Source organism: Tamandua tetradactyla, chromosome 15 (assembly GCF_023851605.1).
Source record: "Tamandua tetradactyla isolate mTamTet1 chromosome 15, mTamTet1.pri, whole genome shotgun sequence".
Taxonomy (NCBI): Eukaryota; Metazoa; Chordata; class Mammalia; order Pilosa; family Myrmecophagidae; genus Tamandua; species Tamandua tetradactyla.
The window spans coordinates 53878593-53895461 of record NC_135341.1 but is presented as its reverse complement, the minus strand read 5'-3'; the positions used below and the strand labels follow the sequence as shown (position 1 = coordinate 53895461).

Below are 16869 nucleotides of genomic sequence, written 5' to 3'. Positions count from 1 at the left end.
TTTTTACAGTCAGTCTTGTCACATAATCTGTATCCCTTCAGCACCAGTTACCCAATCTCTATACTATTTCTATGTCCTGATAACCTGTGTTCTTAACTGAAAGTCTCCAAATTTATTCATACATGTTCGTATTAATGAGAACATACAATATTTGTCCTTTTGTTTCTGCATAATGTCTTCAAGATAAATCCATGTTACCTATTTCATGACTTTACTCTGTCGTACAACTGCGTAATATTCCATTGTGTATATATATATATATCACAGCTCATTTAGCCAGTCATCTGTTGATGGACATTTGGGCTCTTTCCATTTCTAGGCAGTTGTAAATAGTGCTACTATAAACATCGGTGTGCAAAAGTCCGTTTGTGTCCTTTCCCTCATGTCCTCTGAATAGATACCTAGCAATGGGATTGTTGGATCATATGGCAATTCTATACTTAGCTTCTTGAGGAACCTCCACTGCTTTCCATAGCAGTTGTAGCAGTTTACATTCCCACTAGCAGTGCCTGTTTTTTTTTTTTTTTTTTTTTTTTTAATGATCGTTCTGGTGGGTGTGAGATGATATCTCATTGTGGTTTTGATTTGCATTTCTCTAAGAGCCAGTGAAGTTCAGCATCTTTTCATGTGCTGCACCTTTTAGCCATTTGTATTTCCTCCTCTGGGAAGTGTCTGTTCATGACTTTTGCCCATTTTTTAATTGGGTGGTTTGTCTTTTTGTTCATATAGGCATTTAAGGCAATAAATTCCCCTCTTAGCACTGCCTTTGCTGCATCCCATAAATTTTGATATGTTTGTTGCTTGTATTTTCCCATTCTTTTCCCTATATTTTTCTTTTGTGTATTGGATTTCATATGTCCAGGAATCTAGTTCACTAATCTCTTCTTCTGTCTCTTCAAATCTATTGTTGTAGGTTTCCATTTTTTTATATGTTGCATTATCATTTTCATTTGCATCTAAATATTTACTGATTTCTTTTGTAATTTCTTCCTTAAACCTTTGGTTAAAAGTGTGTTGTTTAGCCTCCATATATTTGTGAATTTTCTGGCTCTCTGCCTGTTATTGATTTCCAACTTTATTCCTTTATGGTCTGAGAAAGTGTTTTGTTTGATTTCAGTCTTTTTAAATTTATTGAGACTTGCTTTGTGACCCAACATATGATCTGTCCTTGAGAATGATCCATGCACACTTGAGAAAAAGGTGTATCCTGCTGTTGTGGATTTTGGAGTACTCTGGCTTTGGCGTATAAATATTTATGATTTATGATTGTTATGTCTTATTGAATTGTTCCTTTTATTAATACATAATTTCCTTCTTTGTCTCTTTAATTGTTTTACATTTGAAGTCGAAGTTGTCAGATGTTAGTATAGCTACTCCTGCTCTTTTTTGATTGTTGTTTGCATGGAATATCTTCTCCCAACCTTTCACTTTCGATGTAATGTTCTGTAAATGTCTGTTAAGTCTAGTTCTTTGATTATATTATTCAAATTTTCTGTTTCGCTATTGCTCCTCTGTCTAGATGTTCTAGCCATTGTTGAGAGCAGGAAATTGAAGTCTACAATTATGGTAGAGATGTCTTTCTCTTTTCAGTGTTTGCTCATGTATTTTGGAGCACTCTGACTTGGTGTATAAATATTTATAATTGCTCTGTCTTGTTGAATTGTTCCTTTTTTTAATACAGGTTCCTTCTTTGTCTCTTTTAATTGTTTTACATTCGAAGTCTAATGTTGGATGTTAGTATAGCTACTCTGGCTCTTTTCCGACTGTTGTTTGCATGAAATATCTTTTCCCAACATTTCACTTTTTTTTTTTTATTAATTAATGGAAAAAAAAGAAATTAACCCAACATTTAGAAATCATACCATTCTACATATGAAATCAGTAATTCTTAACATCATCACATAGATGCATGATCATCGTTTCTTAGTACATTTGCATCGGTTTAGAGAGGAACTAGCAACACAACAGAAAAAGATATAGAGAAAAGAAATAAAAGTAATAATAATAGTAAAAACAAAACAAGTAAAACCTATAGCTCAGATGCAGCTTCATTCAGTGTTTTAACATGATTACTTTACACTTAGGTATTATTGTGCTGTCCATTTTTGAGTTTTTGTATCTAGTCCTGTTGCACAGTCTGTATCCCTTCAGCTCCAATTACCCATTATCTTACCCTGTTTCTAACTCCTGCTGGACTCTGTTACCAATGACATATTCCAAGTTTATTCTCGAATGTCAGTTCATATCAGTGGGACCATACAGTATTTGTCCTTTAGTTTTTGGCTGGACTCACTCAGCATAATGTTCTCTAGGTCCATCCATGTTATTACATGCTTCATAAGTTTATCTTGTGTTAAAGCTGCATAATATTCCATCGTATGTATATATCACAGTTTGTTTAGCCATTCTTCTGTTGATGGACATTTTGGCTGTTTCCATCTCTTTGCAATTGTAAATAATGCTGCTATAAACATTGGTGTGCAAATGTCCGTTTGTGTCTTTGCCCTTAAGTCCTTTGAGTAGATACCTAGCAATGGTATTGCTGGGTCATATGGCAATTCTATATTCAGCTTTTTGAGGAACCGCCAAGCTGCCTTCCACAGTGGTTGCACCCTTTGACATTCCCACCAACAGTGGATAAGTGTGCCTCTTTCTCCGCATCCTCTCCAGCACTTGTCATTTTCTGTTTTGTTGATAATGGCCATTCTGGTGGGTGTGAGATGATATCTCATTGTGGTTTTGATTTGCGTTTCTCTAATGGCCAGGGACATTGAGCATCTCTTCATGTGCCTCTTGACCATCCGTATTTCCTCTTCTGGTAGGTGTCTGTTCAAGTCTTTTTCCCATTTTGTAATTGGGTTGGCTGTCTTTTTGTTGTTGAGTTGAACAATCTCTTTATAAATTCTGGATACTAGACCTTTATCTGATATGTTATTTCCAAATATTATCTCCCATTGTGTAGGCTGTCTTTCTACTTTCTTGATGAAGTTCTTTGATGTACAAAAGTGTTTAATTTTGAGGGGCTCCCATTTATTTATTTCCTTCTTCAGTGCTCTTGCTTTAGGTTTAAGGTCCATAAAACCGCCTCTAATTGTAAGTTTCATAAGGTATCTCCCTACATTTTCCTCTAACTGTTTTATGGTCTTAGACCTAATGTTTAGATCTTTGATCCATTTTGAGTTAACTTTTGTATAAGGTGTGAGATATGGGTCTTCTTTCATTCTTTTGCATATGGATATCCAGTTCTCTAGGCACCATTGATTGAAGAGACTGTTCTGTCCCAGGTGAGTTGGCTTGACTGCCTTATCAAAGATCAAATGTCCATAGATGAGAGGGTCTATATCTGAGCACTCTATTCGATTCCATTGGTCGATATATCTATCTTTATGCCAATACCATGCTGTTTTGACCACTGTGGCTTCATAATATGCCTTAAAGTCCGGCATCGCGAGACCTCCAGCTTCGTTTTTTTTCCTCAAGATGTTTTTAGCAATTCGGGGCACCCTGCCCTTCCAGATAAATTTGCTTATTGGTTTTTCTATTTCTGAAAAATAAGTTGTTGGGATTTTGATTGGTATTGCATTGAATCTGTAGATCAATTTAGGTAGGATTGACATCTTAACTATATTTAGTCTTCCAATCCATGAACACGGTATGCCCTTCCATCTATTTAGGTCTTCTGTGATTTCTTTTAGCAGGTTTTTGTAGTTTTCTTTATGTAGGTTTTTTGTCTCTTTAGTTAAATTTATTCCTAGGTATTTTATTCTTTTAGTTGCAATTGTAAATGGGATTCGTTTCTTGATTTCCCCCTCAGCTTGTTCATTACTAGTGTATAGAAATGCTACAGATTTTTGAATGTTGATCTTGTAACCTGCTACTTTGCTGTACTCATTTATTAGCTCTAGTAGTTTCGTTGTGGATTTTCCCGGGTTTTCGATGTATAGTATCATATCGTCTGCAAACAGTGATAGTTTTACTTCTTCCTTTCCAATTTTGATGCCTTGTATTTCTTTTTCTTGTCTAATTGCTCTGGCTAGAACCTCCAACACAATGTTGAATAATAGTGGTGATAGTGGGCATCCTTGTCTTGTTCCTGATCTTAGGGGGAAATTTTTCAATTTTTCCCCATTGAGGATGATATTAGCTGTGGGTTTTTCATATATTCCCTCTATCATTTTAAGGAAGTTCCCTTGTATTCCTATCTTTTGAAGTGTTTTCAACAGGAAAGAATGTTGAATCTTGTCAGATGCCTTCTGTGCATCAATTGAGATGATCATGTGATTTTTCTGCTTTGATTTGTTGATATGGTGTATTACATTAATTGATTTTCTTATATGAACCATCCTTGCATACCTGGGATGAATCCTACTTGGTCATGATGTATAATTCTTTTAATGTGTTGTTGGATACGATTTGCTAGAATTTTATTGAGGATTTTTGCATCTATGTACATTAGAGAGATTGGTCTGTAGTTTTCTTTTTTTGTAATATCTTTACCTGGTTTTGGTATGAGGGTGATGTTGGCTTCATAGAATGAATTAGGTAGTTCTCCCTCCACTTCGATTTTTTTGAAGAGTTTGAGGAGAGTTGGTACTAATTCTTTCTGGAATGTTTGATAGAATTCACATGTGAAGCCGTCTGGTCCTGGACTTTTCTTTTTAGGAAGCTTTTGAATGACTGATTCAATTTCTTTACTTGTGATTGGTTTGTTGAGGTCATCTATGTCTTCTTGAGTCAGAGTTGGTTGTTCATGTCTTTCCAGGAACCCGTCCATTTCATCTAAATTGTTGTATTTATTAGCGTAAAGTTGTTCATAGTATCCTGTTATTACCTCCTTTATTTCTGTGAGGTCAGTAGTATGTCTCCTCTTCCATTTCTGATCTTATTTATTTGCATCCTCTCTCTTCTTCTTTTTGTCCATCTTGCTAAGGGCCCATCAATCTTATTGATTTTCTCATAGAACCAACTTCTGGTCTTACTGATTTTCTCTATTGTTTTCATGTTTTCAATTTCATTTATTTCTGCTCTAATCTTTGATATTTCTTTCCTTTTGCTTGCTTTGGGATTAGTTTGCTGTTCTTTCTCCATTTCTTCCAAGTGGACAGTTAATTCCTGCATTTTTGCCTTTTCTTCTTTTCTGATATAGGCATTTAGGGCAATAAATTTCCCTCTTAGCACTGCCTTTGCTGCATCCCATAGGTTTTGATATGTTGTGTTTTCATTTTCATTTGCCTCGAGGTATTTACTAATTTCTCTTGCAATTTCTTCTTTGACCCACTTGTTGTTTAAGAGTGTGTTGTTGAGCCTCCATGTATTTGTGAATTTTCTGGCACTCTGCCTATTATTGATTTCCAACTTCATTCCTTTATGATCCGAGAAGGTGTTGTGTATGATTTCAATCTTTTTAAATTTGTTAAGACTTGCTTTGTGACCCAGCATATGGTCTATCTTTGAGAATGATCCATAAGCACTTGAGAAAAAGGTGTATCCTGCTGTTGTGGGATGTAATGTCCTATAAATGTCTGTTAAGTCAAGCTCATTTATAGTAATATTCAGATTCTCTATTTCTGTATTGATCCTCTGTCTAGATGTTCTGTCCATTGATGAGAGTGGTGAATTGAAGTCTCCAACTATTATGGTATATGTGTCTATTTCCCTTTTCAGTGTTTGCAGTGTATTTCTCACGTATGTTGGGGCATTCTGGTTCGGTGCGTAAATATTCATGATTGTTATGTCTTCTTGTTTAATTGTTCCTTTTATTAGTAGATAGTGTCCCTCTTTGTCTCTTTTAACTGTTTTACATTTGAAGCCTAATTTGTTGGATATTAGTATAGCCACTCCTGCTCTTTTCTGGTTGTTATTTGCATGAAATATCTTTTCCCAACCTTTCACTTTCAACCTATGTTTATCTTTGGGTCTAAGATGTGTTTCCTGTAGAGAGCATATAGAAGGATCCTGTTTTTTAATCCGTTCTGCCAATCTATGTCTTTTGATTGGGAAATTCAGTCCATTAACATTTAGTGTTATTACTGTTTGAATAATATTTTCCTCTACCATTTTGCCTTTTGTATTATATATATCATATCTGATTTTCCTTCTTTCTACACTCTTCTCCATACCTCTCTCTTCTGTCTTTTCGTATCTGACTCTAGTGCCCCCTTTAGTATTTCTTGCAGAGCTGGTCTCTTGGTGACAAATTCTCTCAGTGACTTTTTGTCTGAGAATGTTTTAATTTCTCCCTTATTTTTGAAGGACAATTTTGCTGGATATAGGAGTCTTGGTTGGCAGTTTTTCTCTTTTAGTAACTTAAATATATCATCCCACTGTCTTCTAGCTTCCATGGTTTCTGCTGAGAAATCTGCACATAGTCTTATTGGGTTTCCCTTGTATGTGACGGATTGTTTTTCTCTTGCTGCTTTCAAGATCCTCTCTTTCTCTTTGACCTCTGACATTCTAACTAGTAAGTGTCTTGGAGAACGCCTATTTGGGTCTATTCTCTTTGGGGTGCGCTGCACTTCTTGGATCTGTAATTTTAGGTCTTTCATAAGAGTTGGGAAATTTTCAGTGATAATTTCTTCCATTAGTTTTTCTCCTCCTTTTCCCTTCTCTTCTCCTTCTGGGACACCCACAACACGTATATTTGTGTGGTTCATATTGTCCTTGAGTTCCCTGATACCCTGTTCAAATTTTTCCATTCTTTTCCGGATAGTTTCTGTTTCTTTTTGGAATTTGATGTTCCATCCTCCAAATCACTAATTCTATCTTCTGTCTCTTTAAATCTGTCATTGTAGGTATCCATTGTTTTTTCCATCTTTTCTACTTTATCCTTCACTTCCATAAGCTCTGTGATTTGTTTTTTCAGTTTTTCTATATCTTCTTTTTGTTCAGCCCATGTCTTCTTCATGTCGTCCCTCAATTTATCGATTTCGTTTTTGAAGAGGTTTTCCATTTCTGTTCGTATATTCAGCATTAGTTGTCTCAGCTCCTGTATCTCATTTGAACTATTGGTTTGTCCCTTTGACTGGGCCATATTTTCAATTTTCTGAGCATGATCCGTTATCTTCTGCTGGCGTCTGGGCATTTAGTCAGATTTCCCTGGGTGTTGGACCCAACAGCTTGAAAGATTTTTCTGTGAAATCTCTGGGTTCTGTTTTTCTTATCCTGCCCAGTAGGTGGCGCTCTTGGCACACGTTTGTCTGTGGGTTCCAACAGTAAAAGGTGCTGTGGGTCCTTTAACTTTGGAAAACTCTCGCCGTGGGGGAGGTTCGCCAACCGAAGCGGCTTGGAAGAGTGCCAGCCGGCCCGGGGGTCCGAACGCGGGGAGTGTCGCCGGCCGCCGCAGCCCGGGAGAGCGCCCGACCGAATTTTCTAGTTGGCCCGGGGCGCCAAGCGTGGCGGGAGGGCACCAGCCACCGCAGCCCGGAAGAGTGCACTGTTCCCAGCCGGACTGGGGAGTCACGTGTTTGGAAGGGACCCCCCCCGGTCACCGTTCTCTGTGGTCTGGGGATTTCCAACCCAACTCTCTCAGTTGGTCCCGGGGGCCTCGTGTGGTGGGGGTGCCAGCCGCCGCGGCCCGAGGGGACCACCTGCCCAGTTCTGCCAGCTGGCCTGGGAAGGAGGAAGGGAGGGACTCCGGCCGCTTACCGTCCCGCCCAGGAAAGCCCGCGCCCCTCGGCGATCTCCTCGGAGCTGGTTCTCCCCGACAGTCAGCCGTTCCAGGATGGGGTACGCCGTCCCTTTGATCTCCGTCATGGCTCCGGGAGCTGCTCTGTATCGTCTCCACTCCCCCAGTAGCTGTTCTGGAGGAGGAAAGGTAAGGGCGGCAAGGCTGTCGAGGACGGTGGCGGAGGAGCTGGTGAAGGCGGAAGAGGGCACGGTGGTGGTTGGAGAGCCGTCGGAGCAGGAGGAGAAAGGGAAGGATAAGATGGCGGATGGAGCGCCGCCGGAGCAGAAGGGGAATGAGAAGGGCAAGATGGCGGCGGGAGCGCCGCCGGCGGAGAAGGGGGAAGAAGAGGGCTGACTGGCTGGCGGCGGGAGCGCCGCCAGCGAAGAAAGAGGGAGAGGAGGGCTGGCTGGTCACGGCGGGAGTGCCGTCGGCAGAGAAGGAGGGAGAGGAGAGGGAGAGGAGGGCTGGCTGGCAGGCGGCGGGAGCGCCGCCGGCGGAGAAAGAGCCCAACATTTCACTTTCAAACTAAGTTTGTCCTTGTGTCTAAAATGAGTCTCCTGTAGACAGCATATAGATGTGTCCTGTTTTTTAATCCATTCTGCCAGTCTGTGCCTTTTGATTGGGCAGTTTAAGCCATTAACATATAGTGTTACTACTGTAAAGGCAGTACTTCTACCATTTTCCTTTTGGATTTTAATATTATATCTAATACCCCCCCTTTTTTAATCTATACTGATAGTCATTTGTACACTTTTCTCCACACCTCTCTCTCTCCTGTCTTTTCCTGTCTGCCTGTGGTGTTGGATCTATTCTTTTTGGAGTATACTGCACTTCTTAGATCTGTAATTTTATGTCTTTCGTAAGACATGGAAAATTTTCAATTATAATTTCCTCCATTAGTCTATCTCCTCCTTTTCCCTTCTGATACCTGCAACATGTGTATTTGTGTACTTCATGTTGTCATTCAATTCCCTGTGAACTGTGCTCATATTTTTCCTTTCTTCTCCCTGTATTTTCTTTTGCTTGTTGGATTTTATATGTCCAGTCCTCCAGTTCACTAATCCTTTCCTCTATCACTTCAAATGTATTGTAGGTTTCCATTTTTTTTATTCATTTCTTCTGTGTGCCTTTCATTCCCATAAGTTCTGTAATTTGTTTTTTCAAATTTTCGATTTTGTTTTGTTCACCCTATGCCTTCTTTATAGACATATAAAGTTCTTTATAGGCATATAAAACATGCCTCAAGTTGTTAATTTGATTTTTGATGATTTTTGATGCTAGATCTTGTCATAGTTTTTGGATGCTATTAAAAGTATTATGGGAATCCATTAAAGGGCCTTAAGTACTTAATGCTTCAGAGTTTATTCTCTAAGGCAAAGATACTCTCCTATATAACCACAGTGTAAGTTTAAAAATCAGGAAATTAAAAATGATTCAATATTATCATTTAATCCATAGGACTCATTCACATTTCACTGATTCTCCCAATAATGACATTTATAAGTGCAGGATCTAATACAGGATTGTGTGTTGTATGTCTCTTTATGTCTCCTTCATGTATTTTTAGTGTTGTTCAAGTTGGAACAGTTCTTCATTTTTTCCTTATCTTTCACAACCTTGACATTTTTGAAGAGTACCACCTAGTACTCCCTCAGTACAATAAGAGTTTGTCTGATATTTCCTTTTGATTTATGCATTTTTGGGCAGAAATCCCATAGAAGTGATGCTGTGTTCTTTTTAGTGCACATCAAGAAGAACATGTTGATATGTCCTATTTCTGGTAATATTAATTTTTATCACTTGGTAAAGATGATGTCTGCTAGGTTTCTCAACCTTACAGTTAAGAAGTATACTGTAATTATTGGTAAGTAATAAGTATTTGAGGGGAGCTATCTTGAGACTGTCAGAATCCTTCCTGTTCCTCATTAGACTTTCATGTTTAATGAAAAATAACAAATGTTGGGGAGAATTTGTATAACTAGGAATACTAATGCATTGTTATTGCTGGGAATGTAAAATGGTGCAGCTGTTGTTATAAATAGCTTAGTGGTTCCTCAGAAAATTAAGTATAGAATTACCGTATGACCTGCCAGTCCCATTTCTGGGTATATATCAAAAAGAACTGAAAGTAGAATTGAATAGATTTGCACATTGATGTTCGTAGTGGCATTATTCACAGCCAAAATAAGGAACCAACCTGCGCCCATCAACAGATGAATGGATTTTAAAGAGGGAGTGTGTGTATGACACACACATAGATACAATGAATATTATTCAGCTATAAAAAGGAATAGCATTCTGATACATGTGACAACGTGGATGAACTTTCAGGACATTGTGTTGTATGAAACAAGCCAGACAGAAAAGGACAAATACTGTAGGATCTCAATGAATGAAATGATTAGAATAAGCAAATTTATAGAGTCAGAAACTAAAATAATAGGAAATGGGGAGTTAATGCTTAATTGGTACAGAATTTCTGTTTTGGGGTGATGGAAAAGTTTTGGTAATGGATGGTAGTAATGATAAAACAGCATTGTAAATTAACAGCACGAAATTATATATTTGAATGTGGTTAGAAGGGGGACATTTTAGGTAGTAGACATGGACTAGAATAAACATTAAGGAATAAAAACACTAATGGACTGTAAAACAAAGTGAACCATAATGTAAACAATGGACTGTGGTTAATAGTACTGTTTTAATGATGTTCTTTCATAAATTGTATCAGTGTTAATAATGGGGGTCAGGTAATCTGGGTACCCTGTATTTTCTGCATGATTTTTCTGTAAACCTACAATTTCTCTGATAAGAAAAATTAAGAGAAAAAACTTGCATTTTTTTGGTGTCCTTTGATTAGATTATTATATTCTGAAAGGTGTCAAATGGCAGTTTCTCTATTTCTTCTGAATTTATTGGTTTGCGTTCTGCTATAGGGTGAAGTTTTCCCTTTTCCCCTATTTATTTATTTTATTTATGTTAGTTTAGGGTTCTTATTTTCCTCAGTGGGTTATAATTCATTACTATTACTTACGTATTGGCCATTAGGAGCCCCTCAAGCCAGTTCCTACATTCTTTTGACATGTCCTCATCATTTTTAAAAAATACTTCTTACTTTCTGGCATAACAGGATGTTTTAGGTTCATCTTAGATTTTCTCTACCTCAGCCTTTTTCCCATTACTCTAAGGAGTACTGACTCCTGTTAATGCATATTATTATTTAGCTGGACACAAGGTATGCTTATTGATGTCACTGCTTCTAGATCCTCTTAGCATATACATTTAGGAAATACATATACACAGACACTTATACTTCTTTTTGTGTTTCTCCACTATATTAAAAGTACTGGTTTACACTGATAACAATTCCAATCCCAAACAGTTATTCTAGCCTTCTTCCCGTACTTGTAATTCTCTTCTCTGACAGTGAAAAGCCTGCTGCAATTTTCTTCAGTGTACTATTTGCTCAATTTTTCATTTGTAACCAAACTGGTGACCGTGGCAGTCAAAAGCTTGGTTTCAGACATGCTGTCTGACCCCAACACCATTGCCTCCATCTGAAAAGTTAGCTCCCAAAATACCAATGGTAAGACTGCCCAGATAAAGGGGGCGTGTAAGGGAAGAAGGAAAGACTAGAGGCTAATTAGAAAGCTTGGCCTTGATTCCCCACCTCAGGCTTACTGGCTAAAATTCAGCTCATCCTGATGAAGGGGAAGACTGCTTCATGTTTTATGAAGATCGTTCTTGCTGCTGTGGGGAGAATAGATTTGAAATGAATGAGAAAGGAGCCTGGAAACTTTTGAATTAGTCAACCTGGAAGAGAAGATGGTAGCTTTAATAAGCTGTTTGGCAGGGGTAGAGGTGGGCAGAGGTGGACATATGCAAAATATATTTGAGAGTGGATAAACCTGTTTTTAATCAACAGTTTGCCAGGGCTACTAATTTGTTAAATGGATAGAGACAGTAGTTATCCTAATAAGAAACTGTTTTAAGAACTAGATTAGTTTTCTGGGTAGGTGTTCTGCTTTTAGCCAAAAATCGTTGATGAATTTTTTTTTTGTGGTTGTGGGTATGAATTTTTGTTTGCAGTTTTTTCTTTGCTTATGTATTAGTTCCTGGTTTACCATGAATCTTAAAATAGCTGATAGAATTAGGTTTGTGGGACACTCAAAGTAAGCATGAATAATTTTTGTATATTTGTATTTACATAAACAATGTATGTAATGTTTAGCTCTGGTAGTTATTAATTTTGCTTTGTGTTTTAGATATTATGATCAGATTTGTTCCATTGAACCCAAATTTCCATTTTCTGAAAATCAGGTAAGTTACTGGTTTTGATTTATTTTCAAGTTATATGGTGATGGCAAGTCATCCATTTTCTTTCACCTATGTTATTTTATTGAAATAGGTGATACTTCTTCACTATCTTTGGGTTTCTGTAATAAATTTTGTAGAGATTAGAAACTTTAGGCCCATCTGTTTAATCTATTTCCTTCTGAAAAAATAGCCTTGAATTCTGTTTATGGCATTCCTTAGTCACTTCTGGGGTTATGTAGAGTGTTGTACTGCATTTTATATGAACAGGCTTTGTTGATGGATTAATATAAACCATATATCCTTCTAGACCTATAGAGAAATAAGAGGAAAATGTAATTCAGGGAGAAGTAGTCTCAGTTTATATACTTAAAAATTATTGGCACAAGTTTACATTTGCATATAAAAGTTGCAGTGCTGTTATGTTTAGATGTTGCAATATAGCAGCGTCAACTTTACTCTCTTAAAGATTAAATGTTAAAAATGCTGGTAATTTCTTAGAGTTTTATTTGGGTAACTTGTTAAAAGTTTTAAATTTGTATGGCACCTGTAAATTTTAAAATAGCATAAGAAAAATCTTTTAACTATTCTTGTATTAACATTTTTGCAGGTGAAATAATATGTCTGAGATTTCCTTTAAAATACTCCAGGAAAAAAGTATGTTCTGTTAGGGTGTTGGGAGGAGTGGTGGGTTGATGAACCAAGAAGCACAGAAAGTTGAAGCTGTTGAAGAATATATTGGGGTTCATTATGTTATTCCTTCTACTTTTATGATTGTTTGAAACTTTCCCCAATACAGAGTTAAAAAATTTTTTGTATTGGATTGCAATAAATGATTTAAATGAAGGTAAGTTCTTTTTAACTGTATGTGGAAACTTACATATGTGGAGCAGAGTGAGATACAGGTTTTTTTTTTTTTATTAAGTTTTGTATCAGCATACAACTTACATGCAGAAAAATGAACAAATCATGGTAGCTTGAATCTTTACGAAGTGAATATACCTGTGTAACCACTACCCGAATTGAGAAACAAAGTATTGTCTTGTCCCATTTCCCAAAGGTAAGCTTTCTACTTCTGCCATCACGGAATAGCTGTTTTTAATTTTATCTTCTGGGAAGCCTATAAGTATTTACTTTGTTGCCTTTCCTTCTCTCGGCTTGACAGCCATTTATTGAGTGCCCTCTCTTCTTATAAAGATGAATAAGGTAGTGTTTTGTGGAGAAAACAAAATATATGTAAAATCATTGAGGCAGAATGGCCATTTGAAATATCCTAAGGCCGATATTTTTCCCCATTCAAATTTACTGTTTTGGAAAAGGAAAAGGAGCTGTTTGGTTAGAGAAGAAAATGTTTTAGATAGGTTGAAGCTTTTGTCCTTTTTTTCATTTTGGATTTTTCTTGAGAACAGACTATTTAATGACCTTCACGAAGGTAACATAATTTTCTATTTTCTCTTTCTATCCAGATCTGCTTGACATTTACCTGGAAGGATGCTTTTGATAAAGGCTCACTTTTTGGAGGTTCTGTAAAATTGGGTATGTGGCTCTTATAAAAATAAAATGATTGGGAACTTGGTTTAAACACTTTGTATTGAATTATATTTTAAAAATTGTTCTCCTAATGACTCTTTGTGAATACTAATTTTTTTTTTAGATTTCAGTTTCTTTCTTTCTTTTTTTTTTTACATGGGCTGGCACCGGGAAATGAACTTGGGTCTCCAGCCTGGCAGCAAGATCTCTGCTGGCCCTCCCAGATTTCATTTTCTTTTTAACTTCAACTTTTAATGTAATTTCCAAATATTTTTAGAAAGCTTATCCCTTCCAGGTACTGTACTAGATATAAAAATGAATAAGATGCTGTCTGCCTTTTCATTTGTACTCAGACTGGTTGGGAAGACAGTTGATCATTCTGAAATGTAGTAAGTATTATATTAGTCTTATAATACTTAGTGAACACTTATAAACTTAGTGAACATAGATGAGAAAGTAATTAATCCTGCCTATTGAAACAAGGGATGTTTAAATTAGACCTTAAAGGATGAATTTGTTTTTTCCAGGTAGAAAATAACATTGTAGAACTCTTAATGAAAATTGCTTAAGTGTGAAGGGTTTTCAATGTACTAGTTTTAGCAAGTTTGTCCATTCTGCCTCAGTTTTCTCATCTATGAAGTACAGGCGATACTGTTTAACTCATTGGATTCTTGTGTTGATTAAATGAGTGAATACATGTAAAGAGTTTAGAAGAGTACTCAGAATTAGTTGCCGTGAATAATAGCATGTAATATATACATATATGATATGCACATATAATATTACATCTAGTACTTTTTATATATTGTATATTAATATAATAATTACTGTTATGGCTTGCAACTATAGATTGAATTTCAGATAATGGAGGGTTATGAGATTGGAAAGTAGATTGTGAAGTGTTGCAAATGTTATACTCCTGAATTTGAGTTCTTTATCTTATCTATTAATAGCTGACATTTATAGAGCTCTTATTCCACCTAGGCACTGGGGAAAGGGCTTTACATATATTATATATCTTACTGAATTTTCCCAGTAGCCCAATGAGGAAAGGTACTGTCATTACCAGTTGAGCATGCTGATGTAGGAAGATGAAGTGATTTTCTAAGATTCCATGACTTGGATGTAATGAAGCTGGGATATTAATCTAGGACCTAGTTCCAGAGATGGAGGGAGACAAATGAGTTAGGAGGCTGGTGAGAGATTGTGAAGTCAGAGAATCTAGTATATGTGGGCCAGAGAAAAAGGGATGAATTTGAGAGAGATTTCAGAGGTAGAATTGACTGGATCTGCTGACTACAAGAGGGAAGAATAGGAGTTGAGGGTTGCTTCTGAGATTTATAACTTGGTGTTGACTTGTTGATATTAGAGATCTGTTACATTACAGATCTAATACAGTAGGAAGAAGAAAATTTGCTTGGTTAGAGAAGATATAGTTTAGGTAGGTTGAGTTTGACTTTTCTGTATTACATGTGGGTAGAAGAAATTTCTTGATACTTGAAAATAGGGGTTTAAAGCTCAGAAGAAGTAGCAATAAGTAATTTGGAAACAGTTACAATTGTATGGTATTAAATTTATTGCTTCTGGTAGACTATAGAGAGAAACCCAGAGCTAAGGAGTATACCATTAAGTAGAAATAGAGAAAGAAGTTCACAGGAATGAAGTTGAGAAAGAACTTCAGTTCTTGGAAGAATCAGGGAAGATAAGGATATTGAAGTGAATGCAGGAAGAATTTCAAAAGTGATACACAAACCCAAACCTGGCTGCATGTTAGAATTACCTGGGGAAAGGTAAATTTTAAAGATAATACCAGATGTAGTAGGACACAGTCTGAGGGTGGACATTGGGATTAGTATCTTTGAAAATATCACCAAGTGAATTTGATGATCTACCAGCTTTGAATGCTATTGACAGAGTCTTTATGACAGAGGACATGTCATGTTGGAGAAGCCACTGGATTTGGCAGTGAGAGAAGTTTCTGTAGGGGCATGCTGAGAGGCCAAATTGTATCAGGTTGAGGAGTGGATGGGAGGTAAGGAAATGGAAACAGCAAATGTGGATTGTTTGTTTCAGAAATTTTGCAGTGAAGATTTAAGGACAAAGGGAGCATTATGCTGAAGGGTAGGCAAGGTCAAGAAAAGGATTTTTATTGCTGTTATGCTTGAGTATATTGGTAGATCAAGTATAGGAGCAGATGGTGGGAGAACTGGAAGATTCTTGAGTGAGATCAGTGATGTAATGATTTAGGTTCCTGGAAGAAGTGGGAAGCAAAAAAATTAAGAGTGTAAATAAAGTAGGGGATAGTTCATCAAGTCATTTATAGTATCAACAATCAGAAGTTAAGTGTTCCTCAGTAGTAGTGTATTGATTAATTAGAACATGGATCACTCATTCATTAGAATACTGTACCATTTTATTTTTGTGCCGTTTTAGAATACTAAGAAGGATAATTCATATATATGTTGACACGTGAAATTATATCCATGGAATATTATTAAAAGGTTTGTTACTGATCAGAACTGTTAAATTAGATTACACCAGAGGCCTCTGAGTTGGCTCCATGCGACGTCATTCGTATAGAACCAGTGTAAATGCTATTACCTGGAATTGTAGTTTAGCAACTCAAGTATAGTAGTCCCTTTATGAAAAGTGATGTTTGCAAACATATATGTAGTTAATTTATGAAATTATTCACTAAAACATTACTGGTTTTTAACCTCTGGGATGTGGGATATTTGGTGATTTTTAAATTTACTTTCTTTCGTAGTGTTTTACAATATTGTTTAATTCTAGAAAAACTATAATCAAGTTATTTTTCATTTTGAAGAAGAACAGCTCAGATAAAAACCAAGAATAGAGTTGAATATTAAGAAAAAAGAGCCCTTTGAGGAAAGGAGAATTAAATATTTATTTTTTAAAAAAAGGATGATAAAACACTTTTTTAGTTTAGTGATAGTAAAAGAAATCATAAAGGAAAAAAGAGATAAACAAATTTAGTTACCTAAACACGCACTGTAATTAACAGTGCTGTGCTGTGTGTCTGATTGTGGTTGAAAGGGAAAGATTAGGGTGATGAATGTCACTAGAGGGAAAGCTGGAGGATAAAGCATGCGACAACACAGTGAACCCTGTTGTGGACAGTGACTGTGGTTAATAGTACAAATAAAAGAATGTTCTTCATGAATTAGAACAAATATATGTCACTATTACAAGGTGTTAATATGGGAAAGAATATACTTATTTCAAACTATGCACTATAGTTAACAGTAATATTTAATATTCTTTTATCAGTTGGAACATTGTACCACACCAATGAAAAGTGTCAGTTACGGGGAGGTATAAGGGGTATGGTTTTTTTC

At 36.5% G+C, this 16869-nt stretch overlaps 1 protein-coding gene across 4 annotated transcripts in view; it reads left to right on the top strand.

Moving 5' to 3' along the window:
- Positions 1-16869, top strand: part of PDCD6IP (programmed cell death 6 interacting protein) — a 103512-nt gene that overhangs the window by 15554 nt on the left and 71089 nt on the right. For 3 of the 4 annotated variants that reach the window (XM_077129863.1, XM_077129862.1, XM_077129865.1), the window contains exons 2-3: positions 11932-11986; positions 13447-13516. In XM_077129863.1, coding sequence (XP_076985978.1) covers positions 11932-11986; positions 13447-13516 — 125 coding nt within the window. Of the gene's footprint in view, positions 1-11931; positions 11987-12008; positions 13413-13446; positions 13517-16869 lie in introns of those variants that run through there. The other variant, XM_077129864.1, reaches the window with a different exon arrangement.